At 49.7% G+C, this 19,380-nt stretch overlaps 1 protein-coding gene across 4 annotated transcripts in view; it reads right to left on the reverse strand.

Annotated features, from left to right (window-relative positions):
* LOC118083864 (discoidin domain-containing receptor 2-like) overlaps window positions 1–19,380 on the reverse strand; it is a 37,083-nt gene that overhangs the window by 16,353 nt on the left and 1,350 nt on the right. For 2 of the 4 annotated variants that reach the window (XM_035112845.3, XM_088664849.1), the window contains exons 2-9: window positions 16,895–17,047; window positions 12,945–13,047; window positions 11,737–11,965; window positions 10,996–11,143; window positions 9,877–9,982; window positions 8,244–8,430; window positions 6,859–7,105; window positions 553–654 (exon numbers count right to left, since the gene is read on the reverse strand). In XM_035112845.3, the coding sequence (XP_034968736.1) occupies window positions 553–654; window positions 6,859–7,105; window positions 8,244–8,430; window positions 9,877–9,982; window positions 10,996–11,143; window positions 11,737–11,965; window positions 12,945–13,047; window positions 16,895–16,961 (1,189 nt within the window). In that variant the 5' untranslated portion in view covers window positions 16,962–17,047. The remainder of the gene's footprint in view (window positions 1–552; window positions 655–6,858; window positions 7,106–8,243; window positions 8,431–9,876; window positions 9,983–10,995; window positions 11,144–11,736; window positions 11,966–12,944; window positions 13,048–16,894; window positions 17,048–19,380) is intronic. The other 2 variants (XM_035112846.3, XM_088664850.1) reach the window with 2 other exon arrangements.

Genomic DNA, 19,380 nt, shown 5'->3' on the forward strand with positions numbered 1-19,380 from the left:
ATTGCAACAAAAATGCTGAGCAGTGTGATCAGAAAAGTAAGAGCCAGGGAAAGCAGTAGTTGTAGAACAAGCAACAATCTCGCCTACATAGCTTTAATTCCTTTAAATTGAAAAAGTCCCAGACACTTTCAACTGGGGAAATGCCCTTTGTCAACCTAGTTGCTGACATTCCTAAATCCTTGGCAGGGATACCAGCTCCTTGGGGTCTGAGCCCTTTTCAGCACCCTCAATATTATGGAGGTAGAGGCCACCCCCTCCCCAATATCCCACAAGCACAGAGCACAGCGTGGTGCTGTGCAGCTCAAGTTGCTGGTTCCTCCTCCTCTTGCTGCAGAGGGGAAGGAGGGTTGACATAGCCCCTTGCCAGTGGCGGTGTCAGGAGGAGGCAAAGGAGGAGCCACCGGCTATTGAAACTGTGCAGCCAAAGTGTTCAGCTTTGCCCCCAGCTCCACCGAACATCCAGACATCATGCATGCGATGTTAGGTCCACCCCATCACCTTTGCAAGCTGGCACCTCTGATCCTTGGACATGGCAATCAGCCTCATACTTACGCCAAGTCTCTTCTGTTGCGTTGAGTTCCTCTGACGGGAGTATCTCTGAGGTTGTGCTTGAGGCCAGAGTGACCATAATGGGGTCACTGGCATCCATATCTGCTGGAGAAGCAATGACAACAGAGTGTGGGCAAGAAACACATTAGTCTGTTGCTCAGAGCCTGGCCATTTCACATTGTGGAGCCAGGTAGAGAGAACTTGGCCATCCAGACACTCAGCTGGAGAATAGCAAGATCTCATTTTCTGTGGGGTTTATCCACAGGGGGGCCTTCCAGCTGTTATTGGACTCCAATTCCGAGCAGCCCCAGCAGCTTGCATAGTCAACAGTCAGGGATGAATGGAGCTATAGTGCAACAAAATCTGAACAACTACAGGTTTCCTATCCCTAGTGCCTCAAACTGGTCATACTAGCTAATGGCACTCCAGATCAGGCCATCTTCGGTAGCCCTCTCCCTTTTTTGGGGGTCATGCATATTTTCAACCTTAAGGGCTAGATACTTATTTAAATGAAAGCTTACATTACAAGAAAACTGAATTCTTCACACACCACCTATACCAGTGTGGTATAGAGTACAATGTGTTAGAACAGACCCAGGGAGACAAAAGTTCATAACCTCCACTTAGCAATGAAGCTTTATGACACCTAAGACAGCAGGTCTCTAGCCTGAGAAGATTCCAATGCATAGTTTGACACAAAGAGAAGCAAAAATGAGGAAGGAGAGGGGTGGTGAAATATACTCGGAGTCAAGAGTGAATTTCATGCTCTTTATTCAGCTCATAGTCATCAAGGAGGAGAAGAGAAGACGAATAGCTCTTTTCCCCAAACCATCTGCTTATATACATTATTTACACAATGGGCCTTGCGTGATTGGCTACTTCAGGGCTACACCTGTGGGCCAATTATATTGTGGATTGACTTCTGCCTGCAGCCTGATTGGCTGCTCCTACAGGCCAATCAGGTAGCAGATTCACTTCTGCCAGCCGCCTGATTGGCTGCTCCAGCAGGCCAATCAGGTTGCGGATTCACTTCCACCTGGAGTTGGATTGGGTAGCTCCCGCTGATTCTGAATCCTATTGTTCTAGGATTCAGCTCAGTACATAACACCCCTCCCCTCTAAGTTCCAGTCCTGCCCGAGAAGTTGCATTCGTAGTCCCCAAGGTCTGCTGGCCGCCTCCGTGTGCGTTGTGGCCTGGGGTGTTCCTTGGTCAGGGGTTCTGGTTCTGGCTCGTGTTCCGAGGCTGCTGGCTGTGCCGGGGCTGTCTGGTCTGGCGCCACTGAACCACTAGGTTGTAGCCCTGGTTCCGGTGTCCTTCCAGCCTCGGGGCGCCCCTCTGTGCCTACTGCTTCTGCTTCCCCTGCCCACCCCTCTCGCTCTACAGGCCTCACTGCCCTGCTGTCCCCTTGGGACCCCTCTGTCCCGCTCTCCTCCCGGGTTCCTCCTGGGAATCGTTGCCGTAGCTGGTCGCAGTGGCGGCGCCAACATTGCCCCCCTTCTGTTAGTACCTCGTACGACACGGGACCGGTCACCTTGGTGACTGTGGCGGGTACCCATGCTGGGCCTGCCCCAAAATTCTTTGCATACACTGGGTCCTGGGCCACAAATGTCCGGGGGTTCCTGCCTTTCCCCACCACTACCTCATCCTGAGCTCTGTCGGGGTGAAGTCGGTCCAGTCTAGTTGCAAGGCGCCGGCCCATTAGTAATTCAGCTGGGCTCCGGCCCGTCGTTGTGCTTGGGGTGCTGTGCTGTGCTAGAAGAAATGCGGCAAGGCGGTATTCCCAGTCCCCTTGTGTCATGCGGCGGAGGCTGTCCTTGGTGGTCCGCACCATGCGCTCCGCTTGGCCATTGGTGGCAGGGTGGAATGGTGCTGAGCGGATGTGGCGGATGGCGTTCTGCGCTGTGAAGGTCTGGAACTCCTCTGACGTGAATGCGGTTCCATTGTCCGAGACGAGGGTGTCAGGGAGCCCGTGGGTCGCAAACAGCTTACGTAGTACCCGGATGGCTGCCGCCGTAGAAGTGGATGGTACCAGTGCGACCTCCAGCCATTTGGTGTAGGAATCCACCACTATGAAGAATGTTTTTCCCTGGAAGGGGCCAGCGAAGTCCACGTGCAAGCGTGACCATGGATGTCGGGCGGACTCCCAGGGCTGGGCTGGGGCCCTTGGGGGATCCGGGCGGGATTCTTGGCAGGTCTGGCAGTGTTGGACCCAGGCCTCTATCTCTCTGTCAATTCCCGGCCACCACACATAACTCCTGGCAAGGGCCTTCATCCTCACTACCCCTGGGTGTGTCTCGTGTAGGGCTGTGAGGACCCTTTTGCGGAGGGGCTGGGGAACAACAACCCTGCTTCCCCATAACAGGCACCCCTTGTGGGCCGACAGTTCATGTTTGCGGTTTGTGTAGCCAGCGAATTCTGGCCCGGGGCTGCTGCTGGGCCATCCTCGCCACACCCAGTCCAGGACCCGGGAGATGACCCTATCTTTTGTGGAATGGTGCGCAACTTCTTGTGCCTGAATGGGTCGGTCGGGAAGCAGCTCCAGGGTCATAACCTCTTGCGCAGGCGCTGGGTCGGGGCCTGTTTCTGGTAGTGGTAGCCTGCTGAGGGCGTCTGCGTGGCCCATCGCCTTCCCAGGGCGGTGGATTAGTGCATACTGGTAGCCGGCAAGGAAAATTGACCACCTGAGGACACGTGGAGACAACACTTGGGGGGGTCTGCTTCTCAGGGGCAAACAGGCCAAGCAACGGCTTGTGGTCAGTCACTATGGTAAAGGGCCGCCCGTACAAGAAATCATGGAATTTTTTTACGCCCTTCACGATTGCCAGACCCTCCTTGTCAATCTGTGAGTAGTTTCGTTCGGCTGCAGCAAGCGTCTGGGAGAAGTATGCCACCGGCACCTCTCTTCCATCCGGGAGTTGGTGTCCCAGGACAGCGCCGATGCCATAGGGAGAGGCGTCGCATGCCAGCACCACTGGCAGCCTCTCGTCGAAGTGTGCTAAGACCGAGTTCGAGACGAGCAAGTCCTTGACTGCCTGGAATGCGGCCCTTTGTCGCTGGCCCCACACCCAAGGGGCCCTTTTATCTAGGAGTCTGTGTAGGGGCTCCGCTACCGCTGCCTTATGGGGAAGGAAGGCATGGTAAAAGTTCAATAGTCCCAAGAATGACTGAAGTTCGGGCTTGCTCTTGGGCGCTGGGGCCTCACAAATGGCCCGTACCTTGTCACCGGTTGGATGGACCCCTTCTGCGTCCACCTTAAATCCCAGAAAGTCCACCTGCGGCACTCCCAGTAAACACTTTTCCCGCTTCACCTTGAGGCCCGCCGTCTGGAAACGGTGCAGGACGGAGCGGAGGCGGTCCTCAAATTCCTCTGGTGTGGGCCCGGCGATCAGTACATCATCGAAGAAGGGGGTGACGCCAGGAATCCCTTTAAGGAGAGAGTCCATTAGATTCTGGAATATGCCTGGTGCCACGCTAACGCCAAATTGCAGCCGCTTAACTCTGAATGCCCCTCTGTGCGTCACAATCGTCTGAGCCTCTGCTGTGGCTTCGTCCACAGGCAACTGTTGATACGCTTGGGCCAAGTCCAGTTTGCCAAAGATTTTTGACCCAGCCAGGGTGGCGAGGACATGGCTGACCACTGGCACTGGGTATGCATGGGCCGTGAGAGCCTTGTTTATGGTGCATTTGTAGTCTGCACAGATGCGGACCGAACCGTTAGGCTTGACGGGTGTGACAATTGGAGTTTCCCAGGGGGCGTTGGGCACTGGCTCCAGCACTCCTTGCTCCACGAGCCGGTCCAATTCCTCGTCTATGCGGGGTTTCAGGGCGAACGGGACCCGGCGGGCCTTGTGCCTGATGGGTCGTACAGCGGGGTCTAGCTGTAGGGCAATGGGGGGTCCTGTATATCGTCCCAATGCCCCATCGAAAACCCCTGGAAACTCTTTGCATATGGCGTCCACGTCCACTTGTAAGCTAGTGCGGTTCACCCCGGTAACGGCTAGCCCCAGAGGTCCAAACCATGCCAGTCCCAGTAAGCTAACGTAGGGGCCCTTAACTACCAGCAAGTCCAATTGTTGCTTTCGCCCTCGATATTGCACCCTGAAGGTCCCCACCCCCATAGTAGGGACCTTACGTTTCTGGAAGTCCCGGAGGGTGAATGGGGCCGGCCTTAGTTTGGGACCCCCATTAGGGCACAGTTCCCTTAATGTTCGGGCCGAGATTATGGATAGAGTTGAACCCGTGTCCAGCTCCATGCGGCATGGGGCTCCCTCTATCTGTACCTCTATATAAATTTTCTCTGTGCTGGGATGGGGCAACTGGAATACCTGGTAGTCCGTGATCTCCGTCGAGTTGCCTTGGTGCATGGTGCCGTGTGACCTGGGGCTCCTGGGTCGGTCATCTGATGCTTGTCGACGGGTGAGTCGAGCCCGGCACACCCGGGCGATGTGTCCCAATTTTCTGCACTGCCTGCACTCTGCGTTGCGGAAACGACAGGTCCTCCTCTCGTGGTTCTCCCCGCAGCTTGCACAGTTCCCTCCTTCTCGTCGAGGCTGCTGTGGTGTGTGTGCTGCTTGAGTGCGCCGCTGTACTCGGTGTACTTCCTCCCTGTCAGATTCGGATTCGTCGGTGAGGTCTTCGTGGTAGACCCTCGGTTGGGATGGCGGGGCCGGTCGTGCTTCTTGCGTTGACCTCTCGGCGGCTTCGGTTGCCAGGGCTTCCTCCAGAGCAATCTGGAACGTGAGGTCTTTTTTGGCGTAGAGGCGTCGTTGCAACATCTCGTCCCTCAGGCCACCGACGAGGCGGTCACGAAGCATGTTCTCCAATTCTGAGAAGTTGCATAACCGGGCGGCTTGGCGGAGGGAGGTCACAAACCCAGTTATGGTTTCCCCCGGGGCTTGCCGCTTTGCGTAGAAGGCATTTCGGCAAGCTACCACCGAGGGCTGTGGTGAGAAGTGCTCCTTCAGCCGTTCCATTATTGTTTTGTAAGAGACGGTAGCGACATCTCTAGGTGCAAGGAGAGCCCGGGCGATTTCAAACGTCTCCTCTCCACAGACGCTGAAGAATGTTGCCCTCTTCATGGCATCGTTGGTGACTTCTTTCGCTTGCAGGAGGAAGTTGAAACGGGCGGCGTACCCTTCCCAGTCTCCTGATGCTGGTTTGAATGGCGAGAAGCTGCTGTCGGTTGCCATTCTGGGTTCCTTGGGTCCTGGAGCTGAAGCCTGGATGCACGGTGCGATGCAGCGGTGCAGCAGGTGGCGGTGCTGCGGTGCAGTGCGTGGTGGCGGTCAGCTCAGCAGGATCCCACCTTCGTCGCCAGTGAAATATACTCGGAGTCAAGAGTGAATTTCATGCTCTTTATTCAGCTCATAGTCATCAAGGAGGAGAAGAGAAGACGAATAGCTCTTTTCCCCAAACCATCTGCTTATATACATTATTTACACAATGGGCCTTGCGTGATTGGCTACTTCAGGGCTACACCTGTGGGCCAATTATATTGTGGATTGACTTCTGCCTGCAGCCTGATTGGCTGCTCCTACAGGCCAATCAGGTAGCAGATTCACTTCTGCCAGCCGCCTGATTGGCTGCTCCAGCAGGCCAATCAGGTTGCGGATTCACTTCCACCTGGAGTTGGATTGGGTAGCTCCCGCTGATTCTGAATCCTATTGTTCTAGGATTCAGCTCAGTACATAACAGGTGGGAAGGCAGGGGTTGACAAAGGAAGAACGGGGGGTTATTTCAATTACGCCTATTTAAAACTTTGTTCTCTTGAGCCTGTCACTCTTATATCCCTCAGTCTAACCAACCTCACAGGGTTGTTGCGAAGATAAAGTGGGAGCGGGGAGTGGTACAAAAACCCAATAAATAATAAAATAGGGATGCGGGTATCTAAACCACTGAGCCTTTTGGGCTTGCCGATCAGAAGGTCGGTGGTTCGAATCCATGCGACGGAATGAGCTCCCATTGCTCTATCCCAGCTCCTGCCAACCTGTGGCGAGAAGGCAAATGGCGTTTCCGTCATGGTGTTCCATTGAGCCAGAAGCGGTTTAGTCATGCTGGCAACATGACCTGGAAAGCTGTCTGTGGAAAAACATCGGCTCTCTCGGCCTGAAGCAAGATGAGCACGGCAACCCCATAGTTGCCTTTGACTGGACTTAACAATCAAGGGGTCCTTTGCCTATTTTTTACCCAATAAATAATATAATCATTAATAATTTGGCGCTGTTGAGGTGCATCTGGAAGAAACACACTATATACTAGGCAAAATATTATCCTGCACTTGAAAGTGAAGCTATTCCCAAGGCAGCTCACCTGATTGGAAGGAAATTTCGCTGATCATCATCCAGGTGTCAGCAAAGTAGAAGTGACAGAGTATGGCTTTCCCCACACGCTGACTGAGGGGGACGGTCACAAATCGTGCGCTGGGGTTCTTGTCGTCCAAGACGGTGTCCACACCCACGGGGTCCAGCTCCCACTCAGCAATCAGCCGTGGCTTGAAGAAGCACTCCACCCTCTCAAAGATCTTCACTCCCTTGGAAAACATGTTGTTGCAATGGACCTGGAGTTGGAAACAGCAGTGGTTATACAATAGCTACCAATGCAGGAGGCATGCAACGTGACTGCCAAGGGCTCTACCTTCATGGAGGTTGGTTTTTAAAAACATAGTTATTAATTTTTCTGATGCAAAGTGGGTTATTAATATAACAGGCTTAAGACAGTTCAATAACTATGCAGTACATACTGGTAACCTTATTTATTTATTATCTTAACTCAGGGGTCAGCAACCTTTTTCAGCCGTGGGCCGGTCCACTGTCCCTCAGACCATGTGGTGGGCCGGACTATATTTTTGGGGGGGAAATGAACAAATTCCTATGCCCCACAAATAACCCAGAGATGCATTTTAAATAAAAGCACATGTTCTACTCTGCAAAAACACCAGGCAGACCCCACAAATAACCCAGAGATGCATTTTAAATAAAAGGACACATTCTACTCATGTAAAAATACACTGATTCCCGGACTGTCCGTGGACCAGATTGAGAAGGCGATTGGGCCGCATCCGGCCCACGGGCCTGAGGTTGCCTACTCCTGTCTTAACTCTTTCTTTTTTCATGTGTGTATATATATATATATATATATATATATATATATATATATATATATATGGGTTACAGGGTTCTGAGGTGAAGTTATAATCAAAAGGTCCACTAGTGTTAGGGTACATTGGAAACAAAAAATAAAAAAATTCCTTCCAGTAGCACCTTAGAGACCAACTAAGTTTGTCATAGGTATGAGCTTTCGTGTGCATGCACACTTCTTCAGATACACTGAAACAGAAGTCACCAGACCCTTATGTATAGTCAGAGGGTGGGGAGGGGTACATTGGAGGCAGAGAGCAGGCATTTTTCTTATTTCTATGTTTTCTCAAATGAGTTCTTTATCTTTTGTCCCCTGGTTGCCTTTAGTTTTTGTGTTAGTTTCTCTAAAATAGCACATTGCCAAGCCTTTCAGTACCACTGGCTGATACGAACTTTCCGTAGTGTCCATCAGTTCTGAGCTCAGTCAGCCAAGAGTAAACGATTCAGCAGCACTTTATGGTGGAGATCTAAACTTCTGTCTAGAAACGTATTTAACAACACCAACATCAAAGATGGACGTATCCATTGACCAGTAATCTCAGTGATCTCCTGACATACCTTCATGGATGTGAAGTTCCTTTGCCGATCGAACTGGAACTCCATCTCGACAGCACCACTGCTGAAGCTGTCGTTCTTCCAGCCAACGTAGTCGTAGCCTGGCCACACGCGGTACTGGTGGCTCTTGGTGAAATCGTCCAAGCCCAGGACGCCATCTGTCAGCTGGCCCAACCCACCATGCAGGAGCCTGGCGAGAGAGCATTTGCGGTTACACGCCAGCAAGGAGCATCCCTAGACCGAGAGGTGCCGTCTTCAAAGACATGCCAGGCCTTTCCACCGAACGTTCAGCTTTTGTTAAAGGGAGGGGAGATGAAAGGGTTAAGAATGAGGGCAAAATACACTTAGAGGCGGTGCTTTTTTCAGGGGGTACTCAGTGGTATGCAGTACCAGCACCTATTTTTGTTGTTGTTAAAAAGTGTAGCACTTACTGTAACAACTTCATGGCGAGTACCGATACCTATTTTTCTAGGGGGAAAGCACTGGTTAGAGGGAAGTGGCTAGATAAGGGCAAAACTAAATGGGTTGTTAAATTGCATGCATAGACAATGAATGTGTGTTATCTTTTTTTTGCTATGCAAATAGCAGCTTGTGGGAAAAGAGGAATTTAACTCATTGGGTCTGCCAAGAACTCCTTATTTGTTTACATTCATGGTGACTGATGCTCTCGATGGGCCTGTGAATGTTTCTTCATTTCCAACTGGTGCATGTCCTGCTACTTTCTGCTGAAATCCTGCCACTTTTCATACCGCAAATGTTCAGGGTGGGGTGCCTGACTTTTGTTGTGTCATAGCACAAGAGTACCCCACCGGATGGCAAGAATGCAGCAATGCTGGGGAAGCATCATGGAACAACTCATACAGCAGAATGCTATGTGGACAGTCCCGTATAAATCCAGCACAAATACTCTATTAAACCATCAATGGCACACTGCAGAATACACCCACATTTAAGAATGAAAAACACCACTCTGGGGGTGCCCTTTCTCTCCCGGTCATGCCCCTGACCAAAAGATCCCCTCCCCTATCAGAAGCTCTGTTGGTGCAAACCAAGGGGAGTGTCTCTTGAAATGAAAAGCAGCTTCAGAGAGAAGAGATTTCTGTTGAGATTGCCTGAGGCAGTGAGAGAAAGAGCTAACCTCTCCCCCACACACACCTCCCCGCTCACTCCCATTGGTCCTGGGGCTGCTTAAGATTTCCCTTGGGTGCCATTTACAGGACAACAAAATGTACTTTTTATCTGCATTCCCACCATTGACAGCACACCCAGTTTAGCCCTAAGATTTCCAGTGGCTGCACAGTGTGGCTGAAGCCTGAGTCACTTGCTCTCCCTGTGATTAATAGAGGTCAAATAAGTTATACAAAACATGAATGCATATTTTCTCAATCTGTTATGCAGATTGCGAAATGCATCTTCGCTGGGTCACACAATTTTTGATGTCATAGTTTGAGTGCAGTCCACTCGCTGTCCAGCTATTTAATGCCTGTTCTGAGCACCCAAAAAATCCCAGGCTCTCATCTCCTTCCGTTGCTCAGCTGGGAAGGTGGCCTCCAGGATGAAAAAGGTTCCCCACCCCTGTTTTAGAGTACTGAGGGAGAAAGGGATGTTCCACACACACACACAGGACACTTCTTACCTGCGCTCCTGGTAACCATCATAGGTTGAGTCATTCAGGTAAATGATGGGGTGGCCAGGAGCTGCAATCATCTCCCCCTCAGGCATGCTATAGGATTCCAAACCATCTAGGAAAGGAGACAACTAGGGGTCAGTTGGAGGCTTTTGAGCCTTGTGCCTGCACAACCTACCTGAGCAAGAGGAGCAAGGGTCTTCTTCCCATCTCTTCTTGGCCACAGGTGGCCAAGGCAGAAAACAAGCAGGCTTTCAAACCAGGCAGCAAGAATGAGCCTTCTGGTGGCAGCTCAATCGATACCTGAGCAATGATTTGCTCAGTGTTGTGGATCTAGACCAGAGTCAGCAGCTATATAGTGCGAGTTGGGACTCTGACCAGTGGTACTTCTGAAGAAAAGCAGATAAGAACCCAGCAAGCATCTCCACCTCAACATGCCATATGGAGCAGCCTTCTTCGAGATGGTGCCCTCCAGATGTTTTGGCCTATAACCCCCATCATCCCTGACTGTTGGGGCTATTCTGGCCAGGGCTGATAGGAGTTATAGTCCAAAATATCTGGAGGACACTGGATGGATGATGGCTGATACAGATACAGATACAGATACAGGTGATACAAACACCTGGGTCCCACGACCAGAATTCCCTGGAGATTCATCAGGGACTTGCTGAAGTTCAATAATAATAATAATAATTTATTATTTATACCCCGCCCATCTGGCTGGGTCTCCCCAGCCACTCTGGGCAGCTTACAACAGAAAAATGAAATAAAACAATTAAACATTAAAAGCCTCCCTAAACAGGGTTGCCTTCAGATGTCTTCTAAAAATCTGGTAGCTGTTTTTTCTCTTTGACATCTGATGGGAGGGCATTCCACAGGACAGGCGCCACCACTGAGAAGGCCCTCTGCCTGGTTCCCTGCAACTTGGCTTCTCGCAACGAGGGAACCGTCAGAAGGCCCTCGGTACTGGACCTCAGTGTCCGGGCAGAATGATGGGGGTGGAGACATACTGGACCGAGGCCATTTAGAGCTTTAAAGGTCAGCACCAACACTTTGAACTGTGCTCGGAAACGTACTGGGAGCCAATGTAGATCTTTCAATGTAGATCTTTCAAGTTCAAGTCCTTACCAGACCAAACACAACCATAAAGTTCCACCCGCATGCAGACAGTCATGGGCTGCTCAGTCACTGGGATCACTCGGATGTAGCGGGCAATGACAGGCGGGCGAAGGTCTTTCAGGACAACGTCATATGTGTCCGTGTTGCCTTGAATCACCTGGATTGGAAAGAGGTCATGATAAGGCTATTGTGCAGTCAGCATCTGATAAGCAGCAAACACTAGAGCACTGATGAAGAATCGCAGGCCAAGGGGTCAAAGGTGGCCCTCTGGGCCCCTCTATCTGGCCCTAAGGACTCTAACCATGCCACACCCCTCACCAGCCCTACTTTGCAACCACACAGCCTGTTTATCAAGCATTGGCTTGCAAGGGGATTAGATGACGTTGGCTATTTAACGAGCATTCCACCTAATTTGTATGTGGGGAGGTTAGATAATGGTTGCATCAAAACAAGGGTTATGAGAGCCACTGTCAGTCAGTGTGGACAACACTGAGCAAAATAGGCCAGTGCTCTCAATATAAAGCAGTTTCCTATGCTTCAAAATAAATACCTTGGCATCCGCTGGCAAATTTTCAACCAGAAACAGATCCAGAACCGAGCATGACAAGTTCAAGGGCTGAAGTTAAAGAGAGTTTGGAGGTCACCTGGATAGGTGACCTAATAATTATTTTTAATGAGGTTTTGTAACTTTTGCAGGTTTTCAAGGGCTCGTCACTTCCTTCAGAGATGTCCTGATCGCATCTCACCCACCTGCTTGTTCTGACGATCTTTCCAAGAGAGCCATCGCTCCCCGTTGCGGCTATAGTCGATCCGGTAGGCACGGGCAAACTCTTTCCCAGTTGCCCGGGCATGCCGACCTTGCGTCCCGACCAGTGTGATGAAGAAGAGTTTATGTAGGTCTATCTGGAGAAACTGCACATCTTCAGGTTGCAGGAGCCCCGCTGGACACCATGCCCCATCACCCTCTTCTCTCAGCAACCTGAGAGATAGAGAGAGAGAAATAACATCACAGCTCAAAGATCAGGTATGAAAGTGGGAAGAACACGCAAGGCCAGCTTGAGCACAGAATTCATGTGTTCTATGTGGGACTGCTCTTGAGATTGGTCTGGAAGCTGCAGCCAGTGCAACATGCCGTGGCTTGAGTGCTCACTGGGGCAGGATATCACCACCATGATATGGTGGAAAAAATGCTGCTGGTGGAAAAAATGCACTGGCTGCCAATGAGCTACCAAGTTATGTTCAAGATGTTGGTTCTGGTGTATAAAGCCCCATACAGCTTGGGACCAGAATATCTGAAAGATTGGTTCATCCATTATATAAGTGACTGATCACTGTGCTCTGCAGGAGAGAGATGCCTATGGATACCACCTTTCCAGGAGGTTTTTATGCACAATAGAGGAACCTTTGGTACAACACCAACCTTTTGGAATTCCCTTCTGTTAAATATTAAAAGGTAAAGGTAAAGGGACCCCTAACCATTAGGTCCAGTCGTGACCGACTCTGGGGTTGCGGCGCACATCTCGCATTATTGGCCGAGGGAGCCGACGTACAACTTCCGGGTCATGTGACCAACATGACAAAGCCGTTTCTGGCGAACCAGAGCAGCACACGGAAACACCATTTACCGGAGCAGTATCTATTTATCTACTTGCACTTTGACGTGCTTTCGAACTGCTAGGTTGGCAGGAGCAGGGACCGAGCAACGGGAGCTCACCCCGCCGCGGGGATTCGAACCGCCGACCTTCTGATCGGCAAGCCCTAGACTCTGTGGTTTAGACCACAGCGCCGCCCGCGTATTATGACGGGTATAATCTCTGTTGTCTTTCAGGCAGCTGCCAAATACCTCCCTCTTTCAACAACAAGAGGTATTTCCCAGTCTGTACTGGATTTTTTTCTTTTAGTTCTGCTTTGTTTTATAGCTTTCCCTGAAGCTAAGCCCCACAGGCCATCCTGCTCACCGTGCATACTGAGGCCCCGTGGAGTCATACCACTGGCTGGAAGCAGTGATGTCTTCATCTCGGATGGTCCCTTCGTGCATCCCCAGAGGGTATCGGCATATCGCTGAGGGAGGGGACGGGAGGCAAAATGGTCGCATTAGCATAAAGACAAATAACTTTTAAGAAAGCACAGATATGCCTGGTTATCACTCTACAGGATCCACTTTCGTTTTATCACTACTCAGGATTGATTCACTGTGGGTGGGTGGGTGGAGAGGAATGGGCTCATGTTAACAACACTGGGAGTAACACTGCTTTAATTGACCGCTTGCCACTGCCCTGGGCCCATTCTCCACATAACACAGTTGCACACTCGCCAATAAATGCTTCCTTGAGTACTGTCACGAGAGAGCACAAACTGCCCTGCTAAATTGCCTTGTCAGGGGTGCTGCAGTTCAGGGGTGGGGAACCCTTTTTTAGCCCAAGGATCACATTCCCTCCTGTGACACCTTCTGAGGGCTATGTGCCAGTGGGTGGAGCAACAGGTGTGGCTCCTAGCTCCGTACAGTAAAAGCCAGAGGTTTCTACATGCAGCCAACCCTGCATGCATCTCACAATCTGCTATCCATGCAAGCAAGAGGCATTACTGCAGTTCAAAAGCAGGCAAAAGCTCTTTGAGTAGAGAGCAGAGCAGGGCCTTCAAGGGATGGTGGCAGGAGCTTGAGAAGAGTCCCAAAGAGGGCCACTTTTGGGGCCCAAGCTTGAGGTTCCCCACTCCCCTTGTGGCTGCAAGATTCCTGCCTTGATCAGGAGTCAGGCTAGATAGCCTCTGAGTTCCCTTCTAACTCTTATAATTCCTTCAAACCAAGCATTTGAAAGCCAGTCACCAGAGCTCTTTCCACCAAACAAGATGGAAAGGGTACCAATCTTATGAAGGCCGCATTTGTCAGGCTCCCATCCTGAATCACGACCATAGCGGCTTTTGCCATAGTTGCCAATTACCCCATTTTCCCCAGGAAACACCTATATTTTCTTACTGTTTCCCACAGGTGTCCCGAATGGCAAAATACCCTGTATTCCCCCAGATTGCGGAGCTCCTGCCGACGGCCGTGTTCTTCTGGTGCCGTGCCGGCACTGGAAGTCGCTTCTACGCACTTCCGGACATGCATAGAAGCGACTTCTGGCGCTGCGGACATTTTGGAAAAGGGCACAGCGGCATCGGAAGTCGCTTCTACGCATGTCCGGAAGTGCGTAGAAGCGACCTCCGGTGCCGCGGCGCTGCTGATCCCGCATTTTTCAATAACAAGCACAAGGCCCCAAAGTCAAGATTCCAAGGTATATGAGCAAGGCAAGGGGTTCCTCCTACCGAGCTTTTAAATATGAAGCGGGTGATGTTGCTTATAGAACTCTCTTGCCATCTTAAGCCGGATGCGCATGCGCCCATGCATTCCACCTTGACAGATGTGTCTGATCCCACCTAGGAAGGCGCAAGACTGTGTCCTGCCCCACCCCCTCCAGCTCCACTGCCCCCTCCTCCTGTTCACCCCCTCCCTGTGGCTAGCCAAAGTCCCCTTCCTCTCCAATGAAGCTCCAGGCAGAGAAGAGAGCGACCAGTTCTGCTCCTCCCTCTTTGACATCTAAAGGCACAAGGCAAGGTCCTCCCTCTCGCCTCAATCCCTGGGGTCCAGCCTTCCAGCCCTCCATCTGCTCCTCCTCATTTGACTTTTCCCGTCTGGGGCTGCCAAACCATGCCAGATCCCGACAGAGCTGAGGGGCCAGTGAAAACTCAATACTTGGGCTGATATTCTTCACCTCTAGATAGTCCCTGGGTAACATCAATATATTCTTATGGCTTCCAGCGGCACCAATAGGCTGGTAACTCCCACCCAGCCTTACATTGCCACCCCAGAACTTCCTCTCACTCTCCTGTCCTGTATTGCCAAGCCTGTCCATTTCTGGCACCACAATTTAAGAAGGATGCAGGAAAAACTGGAACGGGGTTCAGAGCTTCACCCCACAGTCAAATCTGGCCTTTGAAGCTAGATCCTGATAAGCATCTGGCCCATGGAGCCAAAAATGTTTCCCCACCCTTGTTGTCAACCAACCCTCTTATCTTTCCTGCCAAACCCTGCCCTCCTTGTTCATTCTCCTGTGTTTACTTTATTTAATTGATTTGATTCCATTTATGAACCGCTTCCCATAAAATATCCCAAGGCAATGTCACCATAAAAACACCACTAAAAACAATTTGAAATAATTCCATACGGAAAAATATTTATATATGTGCAAACATTAAAAGCAATATATATTTATAAATGCAATTAAAAACTATTCTCAATATAAATGCAATTAATTAATGCAATATATTGATGCAATTTTGAAAACTTCCATATGTAGTTGCATATTTCAAAATGAAAGGCATAGAGCAGGCACACTAGCCTTGCCTTTATCTTAACTCCTCTTCTCCTTTTGTTACCCATATTCTGTCCACTGTCAAGTCAGGTCAGGTCACCTTTTGCAAGAAACGAAGCCAAACACAGTGCCTTTCACTGTGGACTACAACTCCCAACAGGCTTGGCCCTCGCCCTTGCTGGCTGCTGGGAGCTGGAGTCCAACATCATCTGGAGAGAATCGTGCTGGCTACCACTCTTTTACAACATTACAAAAATACAGCCCTTCCTTTCTGCCCCTTGGCAGAAACCAAAACAAGCTTGTCTACACTTGACCATCTCTTACTTAGGCCAATCTTCCCCAGCCTTGTATCCTACAAAGGCTTTGGACTCAAGCTCCCATTAGCCCTAGCTAGCATAGCCGATGGTCAGGAATGATGGGAGCTGCAGCCTGCCTGTTCCAGTGCCTGAACCTCCAATTGCCCCATGACCTGGCATGAGTCCGGCACTTCTGATCCCAACTGCTGCCTAAAAAGGTAAGAAGAGTCTGCTGGATCAGGTGATCAGAACGGCCCATCTAGTCCAGCACCCTTCACTCACAGTGGCCATCCAGATTCCCCAATGGGGAGCCTGCAAGCAGGACCTGAGCACAAAAGTGCTCTCCCTTCTTGTGGTTTCTAGTCACTGGTATTCATTGATAGCTACATCTTCCATGAATTTGTTCAATCCTATTTGAAAGCCACCTATTTGGTGGCCATCACTTCCTGTGAGAATGAGCTCCATGAAGTTAACTATGCACTGTATGAATTTAATTTCTTTTATCTATCCTGAATCTTCCAGCATCCACTGAATGTCCACAACTTGTAGTGTTATGAGAGAGGGAGAAAAACTTTCCTCTACCACTTTCTCCATGCCATGCATCATTTTATAAACTTCTATCATGTCACCTCTAACTCGTTTCCCCCCTCTAAATTAAAAGTCCCAAATGCCACAGTATCACCCCAATTTCTGTCTCATTCAAGCTGTGTTACGGCCTCACATTTTGTTATAAAACACAGCAGCTATCACTGAGGGTAGGATGGGGAAAGAAATTAAGTTTGCACCGAGAGGCATAGCGACATAATCTGTATTTTCCAAAAGAAGATGGGAACTAAAACAGAGCCGTCCTTCAAAATTTGCACTCTTCTGTCTTTTGCAGTGCAGTTCCCAAGTCAAATAATGCGTGCAAAAATTCAGACACCAGGGTGTAAGTGTGCATAGAAATGCACCTGATCCTGAAAATAACACGAAATTGAGGGGAACTTCCTTTGCAAATGTTTTCTAGGCCAGGTTGCAATAAATAATGGGAGGAATTTGCACTAAGATGCTAATGGATTCTATTGAGGGCTTTTAAAAAACAGCAACCACAAACTGATGTGGAGAGCTGAAAGTTACAATGGATACCGAAACGGACAGACTGTTTTTCCCTGAGTTGTCTCTTGAGCACCGCAAGTGGCAGGAACCCAGAAGCCCCTGGCTGTTGGGGTACGGAGACTGGGATGGCTCACCCAACAATTAAACAACACACCAAGAGCTTCCTACCAGGGTTGACTTCAGAGCTGGAGCAACGAGAGAGGCTGGCGAACAGGAGGAGTGGCAAGCAGAGCATCCTTGGAGGTGTGGGAGGCAATGCCCGCAGCCCACGGGGTCAGTCGGGCGGTCCTCCCTGGCCGCCAGTCACTGCCATTCAGATCTCTGAGAAAAGGAAGAAAGACATGATTGGCTTGCAGCTAGGTTTTCAGGCGATGTGTATCTATGGTGTTATAAAAGCGGTGTCTAACCGGTTTTTTTGGTGTGTTTTTTGGTCCAAGATCTGCATTCACCCCGGCCAACCCTTTAAGTAAATAGAGATTTATGGACCCAGGGCATGCAAGTTTATTATCTTATATGAAAGGGATAATATTGCATGTAAATTGTATGCAAAATATTCAAGGACTGCAAAGGCAAGCAAACATCATAGGGGTGGCCTAGCTGGCTATTATAAGTGCTGACCCTTGAGTGTTTCATTGGGCATGTTCGGATTTGGTATTTTGGGGTAGGATTCAATCACATACTGGGAAATTCAGCTTATCCAATTATAATTGATTGAGAGGTCTATTTACCCCCGCAAAAAAGACTTGACTTTTTGCGATAAGGAAGGTAACGGGGAAATGTACTAGAATCATAGGGTGACACTTTGATTTCACATGGCATCAGCTTACCTTCCTACAAGCAAAGCAGGATGAATGCTCATTAAATAGCCAACTTAATCTAATCTGCCCGGAAATAAATCTGGTAGTTCAATAAAATAGTTGTCAGGAAGCACACATTCATAGAATACCTCCAGGGTGAATTTTTATTTAAAAATATTTCCAGTTTATAAGAACATAGGGAGCTGCCTTATACTGTATGTACCATGTCAGACCATTCGTCCACTTAGCTCTATATTGTCTACACTGTCTTGTAGCAGCCCTCCAGGGTAGGGTTTACTTATTTACTTATGTAGCCGAAGCCAAGATACATAAAACAAAACAAAATACATGACAGGCAATATAATGATTAAAACTGTGCATTCCGCCAAAAAAATATTGCTGCACCGAAGAAATTAACATCATTACCACAAACACTTCTCTGAAAGATTTAAATATCTGAACGAGGCTGTTCTTAAGTCCTCATAAACATGTACATACTCTCTCTTTGGGAGGAATACAGGAAGCTGCCTTATATTGAAGCAGGCCATTGATCCCCTTAGACAACAAGGCTCCAGAAAATTCCTACCCCAGTCCGTGCTGATTGCAAAAGTTGTGCTAGGGGGTGGGGGGTGGATTTAGCAGCACTAACTCCTTTCCACCCTTTTCAATGTAATGGGATTGCTTTGCATCCCTCCGGTCGTTAATACACATTTATCCCAAACCTCCTCTCACTTATGCCCAAGCACAGATAGGAAGGTGAAACCAGAAGCAGTCCAAATTGTCCAGACGAAGAGCTCATGAAAGTGTTAAGATCTGCTCACCGGGGGCCGGGGTGGATCTAGTTGCTAATTGCTAACAGCTGGCAAAATGTACATTAAAAAAAAATCCACCACAGCCATTGGATGAACAGAAACATTGGGAGCCCATCGCAGAAAGAAAGAGGCGGGCTAGGAGAAGAGGAGACAGAACAGCTGCTTGAATCTTGAGTTGGCGGGGTGGGTGGGGGCAAAGGCACCCATTCCATGCTGGAGAGAAGCCACTCACTTATTCTTGTTTCATCTCTCATTCTGTTGCATACGTGTGCACTGCCTCTCGCATGCCCTTGCACAATTGCACATGCAAGGCTCCTGATGCTCATGCTCTTGCACACTCAAAACATTGCTACATGCGCACCACTCTTGATAGCGCACAACACACCCCTCCTCCAAGTCCTCTGCAGAGAGCTGTTTCGACAAGGAAGTGGGCCCCTCAACATCTGCCCACCTCCTGCTCCTCTCTCAAAACCTTTGGGGAGTGACTAGATCCACACAAGCTGCTGGCCACTTGCCACAGCCTGGTGCGCCCTCCATAGATGAAAGGATGCTTGTTATTTGCTCTGCCTCATTCCACCCCTTTGCCCACATCTCTAGATTTCTCCCTGGTTTGGAATCAGCTGAGTTGGGCCCAAACATTTCACCTGCCAAGAGAGTTCCTGCTTTTTCAACCAGAGGGCCACATTCCCTTCTGGATGACCACCCAGGGCTGTAAGCCAGGGGTGGGCAGGGCCAGAAACAAAAGTGGTTGGAGCAATAAATGTAATGTACAACACAAGTTGGGCAACTCCAAGTAGTGGCACCACCATGTAGCAAGTCAAGCACAGATGCAATATACCAGACAGGCCATTTCCGGGATTAAGGGAGGTCAAAGTGGAGGCAAGTATTTTCAGCAAGGCTAAAGGGACTCTATCATGGCAGAAGCTCCATGTTTGCCAGTTAAGAAATAGATCAGAGGTAGCTTTTCAACTTGTAAGCCAGGGGTGAAGAAACTTCTTCAAGCCAAATGGGGCATGGCATTCCCTTCCACACAACTTTTCAGGGG

This window comes from Zootoca vivipara, chromosome Z2 (assembly GCF_965207765.1).
Source record: "Zootoca vivipara chromosome Z2, rZooViv2.hap1.1, whole genome shotgun sequence".
Classification (NCBI taxonomy): Eukaryota; Metazoa; Chordata; class Lepidosauria; order Squamata; family Lacertidae; genus Zootoca; species Zootoca vivipara.